This window comes from Antennarius striatus, chromosome 3 (assembly GCF_040054535.1).
Source record: "Antennarius striatus isolate MH-2024 chromosome 3, ASM4005453v1, whole genome shotgun sequence".
NCBI lineage: Eukaryota > Metazoa > Chordata > Actinopteri > Lophiiformes > Antennariidae > Antennarius > Antennarius striatus.
In genome coordinates this window covers 17,157,501-17,166,991 of record NC_090778.1, presented here as the reverse complement: position 1 = coordinate 17,166,991, position 9,491 = coordinate 17,157,501, and the positions used below count along the sequence as shown (strand labels likewise).

Sequence of the window (9,491 nt, the reverse complement as noted above, 5' to 3'; positions counted from 1 at the left end):
GTTATTATTATTATTATTATTAGTGTTATTATTATTATTATTATTATTATTATTATTATTATTATTATTATTACTATTATTATTATTATTATTACTATTATTATTAGTGTTATTATTATTATTATTATTACTGGTGTGTTATTAAAATGATGCCACATCTACCGAACTGATTTCCATGAAATATTGTTGAGAGGTGATTCTTGGGTCAAAACTGACCCCTTTCAAATTTGGTGTGGACCTGAAGTGGGGGAGGAGAAAGCGTGGGGTCGGGTATCATTTGCTTGAACCTTACTTAAATTTCGTAAATTTCCCACGAAACCATGACACAGTGAATACCTGATGAGTCAGCAGTCTTACTTCATTAAATCTGGTCTCATGAACAATTACAATGTCGTCCCTGCAATTATTTATACCTACTGGATTTGTGGCCTACACTCCTTAAACTGGTGTGTTGAGACATGTTGGGACAGCCGCCCCCACATGTCTGATGTTTTGTCAGGACTGTGGGTAAACCCATCTTTGATGTGGGCTATTGTTTCAATAAGTTGTTTGAGATGAGCAAATGACCTTTTCATACTTTTACTTTAAGGTGACATGCGCTACTTCCATCTTCATAATTTCATAATATTGCTGTATCATGAATATTTTGTTTACAAAATTTTCATCTGAAAACCAGATATGTATTTTTGTGAGTGTAACATGTTTAGTAAATAAAAGTTGGAATCAAACTTCATTACTGTATTCTTTTTTTTGTATAAGCACATTTTACACTGCCAGCCTTAAACATTTCAGCTTTCGTTCTCAATTATTCAGGTTCATTTTGTCTTTAATAGAAATAAAATATCTTTCAATTTTTGGGATGAAGAGACATACTTATCATTTTTAAGATTGAGATTGTTAGTAAAAATGTCGTTTACAAGTTCACCAATGGATTTTCCAGTCTCAAAATTTGTTTGGAAAGAACCTAAAAATTAAAAATGTCAAAAAATGTATGACTTGATCAGCTAATGAACATTATCTGATATGATAAAAGATACAGAACCAGTTGTGATTGTACTTCGCAAGGAGATAATTTTATTTTTAATTGATTTTTATGCAGAAAAATTCAATTATTAGTACTAAAAATAAAATAAAAAGCTTTAAATGGTTTAAAAGACTCCTTGCTGTAAACGATGTTAAGCAAACACAGATAACATGACCCCCTAGAACACACCCACACACTTCCTTTCCCTGAAACATGCATCCAGATGTTCTACTGCAAAGGCATTCATCTCCTGACAACTGAAAGCAAATCACATGAAAAAGCATGGAAAAGTACAGATAAAACAACAAGTGACATCTCCCCCATGTGATAACACAATCAGAAAAAGTAGATCTGCTCATATCCTGTGAAGTTTGCAGCATAGACAGGCGTATAATTATAAATCAGAGATGAGGCCTCTTCCTCAGGGTTGTCAAACTGATGCAAACTTCTCCTTCCTAAGAAAAAAAAGCAGAAGTGAGATGCATGTGATTTCATAAGAACATGATCAAACTGGGTGAAATAATGTTTAAGGTTATATGTTTATTATTTGAGCTTAAGTTGATTGGTGTAATAGCTATAACAAAATATCTATTTCTAATTATTTGTAACCTCCACACACAATAATAACAAAAGTTTCAAGTTTTCATAATGTAAAAATGAAAATTTTATAGCATCTGTTTTTTATGACTCTGTTCTGTTGGGCCTTTAACCAAAGAAAGTAACATTATACAAATCAAAATAAAAACACTCAGCCACAACTCACGATTTCCGGCAATGCTAATATAGGGAACTAAAATATACATTGGAGGGGGTGAGATGGACTATCCAGTATGCACAGTGGAGATCACGTAGGTGCTCTCTGAGCGTTTTCTAGTTACTAACGATCATCATCTCACCTTCATCGGTAAAAAAATTAGCCAGCAGAGAAGATAGTTGAACTGCATGTGAGGAGTGAGGATAGCTCCATCTGATGCCCCACTGAAAACGATTCACCTCTGGGTGCCACTGGGTGCCATAGAAGGGATATTTCTTACCTGGAAACAACAGTTGGTATAGATCATGTGGTTTTCTACTATTACAAGTCTGCTGTAGAACAGTGACATTTTGTTACCTTCTATGGTTGAGACAAAATGGGCTCTGTTCTCAGCGATGTTTGTGGACAAGATGGAGAAGAAGTTGTGCAGCTTCTCATTTTGCCAGAAGTTCTGCAAGAACATGGGTCTTATTACTGATGGCAAATATTTTCCATTTATTATATTTGATATTTATTTTAATAGTATATTACATACAAAATTCTTGATGAGAAATATTGTTCTGTTTAATTTTGAAATGTGAGACTTTGAATATCTCAGCATGGGATCCATGAAGATTGCTTTATCATCTATCTAAAGTATATATTCAGATAAATGCGCCATGGAGTCACATGACAACTCAGATTTGTCTTCATGCATATCACAGGCAGTTTTCCTCCTTTAGAATGTTGGTTGTTGTTTGGTCACTTTATTAAACAAAAATCACTCTAGATAGATATCAATTGATGCAGTTAATAAAATAAACCTGAAGCACTCTGTGGATATGAAACTGTGAATTTTAAGAGTAAAGATGCCTAATAAATGTTATATACAGGAGCAACTGACTGTTCATCTATGTACTTATGTCTATATATCTCATTAAGGCCCTTTGAGTTAAAGAGTTCAATCCTGTGAAAGAGAAAGAGTGGGAAACCTGCTGCTGAGATCACTGAATGGTAGTGCAAACTTTACTTTCTTGATGAACTGACCAAAACAAGGCCCAAAAAAAAACCAGAAGGGTAAGACAGTAAGTTAATTATATATTGCCTCCAGTCAACAGAGGGAGAAAGGAAGGAAGACAGATAGATTATTATCTTTATTAATCCCAAAGGGAAATCATTTACCATGTGCTCTTTTACAATCATACATCACACCAGATTACACATATCACAAGACAGCACAGCAGTCACAATAAATACATGTAACAGAAATCAACCACACTACAGAGACAGTCCAGCAGGAGGAAACATAAATAAATACTCAATAAACATACAGCAGCATGAGACATATAATGCACAACGTTACAGACAAACACATACTCCACAAACACATGCTACACAAATGCATACTACACCTCTACTGTGATTCCGTAGTGGTGAAAGTTGCCCGTCAGCGGTTCTGTAGTCAAAGCATTCATAAGCTCAGTGGGAAAACTCTCAAACATTCTACTGGAGGCAGCTTCTGTAGGGAGACGAACAGAAAGGTCTAAAATCAATTTAGTAAATGTGTATGGTAAAATAAGAACATGTCTGACAGGAGTGTTCAAATCTCATGTCTAAATTGTTTCTACTGACACCAAGTGGTAGAAAGTGGTTTTACATGCAGCTTCTCCAGAAAACATATCTATTTAGAGCATATTCCTCTGGTTCTTAATATGAAATGAGACTGTGTTCATTTGGAATAAACTAAATTGTTTTAAATAAAGAAGATAAAGCACTGAATTGTGACCTGCTGTCAGGTTGAGGGGTAATGCTATATTTTCAGCAGTTGTCTTTGTCAGCAGATTTTCACCAGCCACCAGTACAGTCAGCAGCTGCAGGCCCATGCAGGTGCCCCAGATGGGGAAAACATCTCCAGCATCATTGGCCTGTAACACAGAGTCTGGTGTTTTCACGTTTGTGTCTAAAAAAGTGAAGTTACTTTGTGAGAATTCCGCTCAATAGTCATATCATATCAGTATAAAGCTTGAATTAATGAGTACAGATACTAAGGGAACAATAATTATAGGATTATTTCGCTTCAGTTGGTTGAGCAACTCTACTATGCATATTATAAACGTCACTTACATTACGCTTCAGTATCTTTCATGATCTTATCATATAATTCAGCAGCAAAATACTGTAAGGCAAAGTATTAAGTAAGAGAGAGAGAGAGAGAGAGAGAGAGAGAGAGAGAGAGAGAGAGAGAGAGAGAGAGAGAATGTCCGTCTGTACAAACCATCCGAGCAAGTGCAAAAAAAATCTTGGCCACTCTGGCAAAGTCTGACTTCTCCAAATCTACGGCTCCCCCGATGAAAAGCAGGCTGAGGAGACATCACAGAGTTAAAGATGTGACAGGCTGGTTGAAGGCTGATGAGAAGCACTGTTAATGAATAAAACTCACAATAACACTCACCCATTTATCTGTCTGAAGATTGCTTCATATTCAGCAGTGGTAAGAGTCAGTCTGTGGGGGTCAAAACAAATTGTTTCCTCAGTACATAATTTGTTCGGGCAGCAAAGAGGTAAAGCTCACACAGGTGGAAACAGGTAATAGAGAAATCAAATTCCATTAGAAAAAATATCAACAATAAATAAATTCATTTCGAGTAATCTTAATGGCAGTTGTATATGTACAACATTTAAATATTATTATCCTTAAAACATTCTAAAATAAAACTGAATAAAGAAATATCTTTTTACTTTGCAGATACTGTTTAAGATATTAAAATGTACAAATACTGTATCTGCAAAGACGTTAACTGATCATGCATTAATAATTTCCACTTAGATGAATCATATGGTTTAATTTACTGCATAAATTACAAAAATCCATTCACCTGATAGGCATTACTCTGCTTCCCCCTGACTCAATGTATTTCACATAGGAGGCAGGTATGTAGGTCTTCCCATATGGTTTCATGACTTCATCTGAAACTATCTGTGTCAAAATACCTGTATGACAAGAACGCAAAGAAGATCGGTAACTGCAGAAATGTAGTTTGGCTATATTTGAAGCCCATAGTAATAGTAAATTTTCACTCACCAATTACAGGTCTGTCATTCTGAACCTCCTGCCTGAGCCTAGCTGGCATGGCTTTAAAACAACAGAAGCAGCCAGCAAAAAACAAACACACGTATGCTGAAAATCCAGTGATCGACATGTTTTCATATCAATGATACACATCTAGTGAACTAGCAGACTAATCCAGCCTTTAAGAAGGACAAGGTCTGGCAGAGAGTTGATTATGTGAGAAGTTGCTGCTGAGTTGGCGGTTAATAAACTCAGCACAAGGAAGTGAGGAATATCCAGGTTTACCCTATGAGATGTCACAATGGAGGATGATGGTCAAACCACCCAAACGCTGATATGAATATAAATGTCTGCTGAACATTCTGGAATTTTGGTAAAATCTTTATAATCTTGTGTGATGAGAAACAACGTAGTTTCCTGGTTTCCTGATCAGAGGATTGTTGTCTAGATGATAAGATAACACTTTACTGGGCAACTTCTGGTTTATTCTGTTAAACAGGTTTCTGTACAGGCTGTTGCAGACCTCCTGTAACATGAAACATACGTAGTTTAACACAGAAGTGTTCACAAAATGCATTATTTTAAGGAAGAAAAAAAAAGACAAAAATATAAATTAAAGAAATAATAATAATAAAACATTTTATTTTCAATGCTGCTTTCTGTGTTTGAACATCTTCCCAGTAACATGCATAAATACAAATGTAAAATTAATTTAAAGATTATGCTAACAATAATTCTGACAAGGCTTCATGTATCAGAGGAAAAGTCAAAACTTTAAACTTTCTACTTCCCCCTTCATTATTAATAAAAACAACAACTGTGTAATCTTTCACATGAAACTGGAATAATAGATTTGCAAAAATTTGGAAATTCCTGGAACTACAGGACCTTAATGAGCAAAAACCGTACATGAGTACAATCTTTTTTTTTATTCATTCACATGATACATTTTTCTAAATAACGCTTAGTCTAATGAAACAACTGAAAACTGAAGCAGAAAAATTTTGTTCTCCTGTTAGTGTTGTTTTGAGAACACCCACACTGTTTTCAGTGTGCTACACACACCACCATGTTGAAACGGATTACCAGTAAGGGTTCAGGCATCACTCGTGTTTAGGATTTTGCTTCAATGTCAAACAAAAATATGGACACAGTGACAGCTTGTATCAAATAACTCGTACGCACAGCATTTCGTTTCTCAAAGTACGACTTTTATTGCAAATTCTTTCAAGTGACAATTAGAAAATATGCAAACTTCAAATGAGTGATGATAAGCAGTTGTATCAGAAGTATTATATATATGTACATGTATATATGCACGTGTGGATTCAAATCCTCTGCACATTATGAAATGTGAGATTAAATGTGAGAAGATGTCATAAGTAACGTTACAGCGGCATTTGTTTGTCCTGTTTTCACTCCATTTCATAGTAAAAACTACCTCTGGCTCAATGAGTCTTATAGACGGCTGTCTTTCTAGCAGGTGGACAATTATTTACCATCATCTGCAAAACTAATTATTGTACAATATGTACATACACAACAGCAGATTCAGTTCAGAATCCAATACCGAATCAAGATCAGGGATTTAAAAGGACGGGTTAAAAAAAGGGTCCAAAAACAAATGAAAAAATAAAGTAGAAGAAGTATACTTTCTTAATCCCCGCAGGGAAATTACATTGTCACTCAGGGGTTTACATGTTTACATGTCTTAGTTAACAGTCAGTGTATGCACAGGCCCCCTGAAACACAGCACACAAGGGGGCTTGTAAGCATGCAGTCAGTACACACATCAAACTACACACATCGGGAGGCAGTGTGATGGGCAGCGGCTTCTGGAACGCGCCACAATTGAGCAGCTTGTTGGGGGGACGGTGCCTTGCTCAAGGGCGCCTCGGCAGTGGCTGGGAGGTGAGCTGACGGTGGGAGGTGAGCCGACACCTCCGACCGTCAGCTCACACTCCGGTGATATCCCGGCGGGAGCGGGAGCTGGGGCGATCTGTCTGCAAGACATCTGCTCTACCACTGAGCCACTGCCGCCTAAAAACTTTCCTGACAATCAATGATACCAATAGTCTGTCTTCAGAGTGGAAACACAGAATAAATCTGAAAGCTTGATGGTTTTCCTACAAACAAAACACAAAAATTGAATGAGGAATTCCTTTAAAAACTGAATACGAAACAGTAATCCTGACAAACAGTAACCTGCTGCAGTTTGACATGCATTAACAAAATTATTCAAGATGTCAGCATCTTGATAATACATCACTTATTCTAAATGAAAAGATCAACAAAACTATTCCTTGTTTGTAGAATATTAATGTTTCTGTTAATACCATACAATTTGACCCTCCCATCTTTTTTATTTATCATAAATGAATTGTTTATCTTTGGATGGCCATTTCTTTCTCTCCTTATTCTTCTTAGTGCCAGGTTTAGAACCAGTTTGGGAGGCCAGAGATACCATGGCGCTACGAACGGCCTCGCTGGTGGGGTCTCGTCTTGATCCTGCATGACATCACAGTCCTCTTCATTTGTAGCCTCGTCATCGGTTTCCTAATTTAAGATTTAATGATGCAGTCCCAACAAGAAGGAACTTTGTCTAAATTGGATTCAGCTCAGCTGTTACTCACATTTGAGCCTTTCTATTTCCTGAGAAACATCTTTATACACAATAGCCAGCAGCTCTTCCTTTGACTTCAGTCCATCGAGAAACACTGAGGAACAAAAACAGGTGATTCAGTTTATCATTTAAATATGGGTTGCACTGAAAACAGCGCATTTATTTGTTGTTTTTCAAGTTTTAATGACAAAAAAATACAATAATTACTCCATTAAATGTTTAAGTAGAATTATTAACACATTCTCAATATGAGGCACATCTGACTGAGCACTCACTGATTCCAGACACCCCGCTTTCCTCCATCACCTGCCGGTTTTTAACGTACATTGGCCAAACATGTCCATCAAAGTAGCCCGGAGGATCAACAGGTGTGTAAATCCTTGAACTGTCAAAGCAGAAAGCTTTGAAAATGAAAATGTAATAAAAAGGATTTTAAAAAACCCTTCAAAAATTACACTTATTTTCTAATTTTTAAATCTGACACCTTCTTCTCCTCTTGCAGACTTCATAAGGTATTTCCAGGAAGTATCTTTTGTTGAACAAGTCATTCAGAGCCCTGGAAAGGAAAAATAAATCATCAGACATGAGCAAAATAATGTAGAGTATACCTTAATGAAATATTCTAGCGACTGTGTCTATCATTGTCTGCTTAATGCCCAAATGTTATCAAGTGATTTTTTTTTTAGTACGTACGTGTATCATTTTTCGGTGATGCTTTATTTAGGCATCTTTATTTCTTATCATGTTTCCTCGAAAACAAACATGAAATGTGGTCTTAAATGAGGGAAAAATGTTTAAAAATATATTTAAAAATGTTTAGTAGCATTTTTGAATAGGGTGTTTTCAAGTTTAATCTATGTGTGCCAAAATTAATATCTACATGTCATCACAGCATACCTTTTGACTGAGTCACAGCATAATTAAAACCCTTTTTCTTGCCGAGTGCAATCACTTTTGTCTTGATAACAAAAGCGGTATGAGCCAGAACCAGTTGTATGTTGATTATATAAAAGGAGCAGATTGCTTAAAATAACCTGGAAAAATATTTTCAATAAGAGAATAGTATGGAAATATTGCAGTTCCTTCAAAACATGTGTCACAAATTTTTGTTTTTGGAATTAAAATCAGATTTAATATTCTGAAAATATTGCAGCGTATGTTCACTGAACCCTTTTTTTAAAAAGGGGGTACATTTTTTATGAGATCAATGCTTGTTTTTGTCTTGCAGCAAAATCTTTTACATATTTGAATGCGTGCATGTGACCATCACTGGTCCTCTCTGGGAACTAAATTGTCAGTCTTTATTAGAATTTCCTATTGTGACCCAGAGAGGGAAGTGCTGCACCTCTGTGTGTTAGTAGGGAAACCAGAAGGAGTCAGGGAGACAGAACACAAACAGTATAGAGGACAGACAGGCACTGGTAAAGCCTTTTGCATATACCTGTGGTTGAAAATGAGAAAGCCATCCACTATTAGCACAAACACCTCCTTGTCGTCTAATGATGACGCAGGATTCAGGTTTCTTTGCCTCAGGAATGACTCAGGATTTTCTCGCCATGAGTTAATATCATTCATCATCACGTCCATGTGGAGAGCTTCAAGCACTTTTAACAGAATGCCATGACAAGGATTTATTTAACCAATTATGTGTACATAAATTTACATGACAACTGAATAAATAGTTAACTACAGTAATTTGTAAAGCTACAATCTATTTTTATGCTTTATAAATGCATTTTCTGACATTTTGATTGAATTTTTTGCTGTTGATAAGAAAAAAATAAATGATCTGGGGGTACTGGAAAACTATAATGAACATTTTCCTTAATTTTATGATATTTTAGAATAATTTTTACAAAATGCTGATGTGCATCAGCACAATAACATTTAAATACAGCCATATGTACTGCACATTTTGTCGTGGGCTTCATTGTTTATATAATTCTTTATGTGCTGTCAATACATTTGGAGAGGAAATCAATTACTCTAGTTTTGTACAATCCATCCACTCACCCATGCAACACAAGTAAAAACACAGCAT

General features: G+C 35.8%; 2 protein-coding genes across 3 annotated transcripts in view; both read right to left on the bottom strand.

Annotated features, from left to right (window-relative positions):
- Nucleotides 1-1,086: 1,086 nt before the first annotated feature.
- LOC137592891 (gamma-glutamyl hydrolase) lies at nt 1,087-5,146 on the bottom strand. The gene is made up of 9 exons (XM_068311365.1): nt 4,840-5,146; nt 4,634-4,748; nt 4,210-4,260; nt 4,033-4,117; nt 3,544-3,682; nt 3,170-3,276; nt 2,136-2,229; nt 1,921-2,058; nt 1,087-1,479 (listed from the first exon to the last, which is right to left on the bottom strand). Exons 1-9 carry the CDS (start codon nt 4,955-4,957, stop codon nt 1,361-1,363), a joined length of 966 nt encoding a protein of 321 aa, XP_068167466.1. The 5' UTR covers nt 4,958-5,146; the 3' UTR covers nt 1,087-1,360.
- An 876-nt stretch (nt 5,147-6,022) lies between these two features.
- nmrk1 (nicotinamide riboside kinase 1) overlaps nt 6,023-9,491 on the bottom strand; it is a 5,125-nt gene continuing 1,656 nt past the window's right edge. Inside the window, exons 4-8 of one of the 2 annotated variants that reach the window (XM_068311776.1) lie at nt 8,892-9,054; nt 7,935-8,006; nt 7,726-7,835; nt 7,461-7,544; nt 6,023-7,335 (exon numbers count right to left, since the gene is read on the bottom strand). In XM_068311776.1, coding sequence (XP_068167877.1) covers nt 7,334-7,335; nt 7,461-7,544; nt 7,726-7,835; nt 7,935-8,006; nt 8,892-9,054 — 431 coding nt within the window. In that variant the 3' untranslated portion in view covers nt 6,023-7,333. Of the gene's footprint in view, nt 7,545-7,725; nt 7,836-7,934; nt 8,007-8,891; nt 9,055-9,491 lie in introns of both variants that reach the window. The other variant, XM_068311774.1, reaches the window with a different exon arrangement.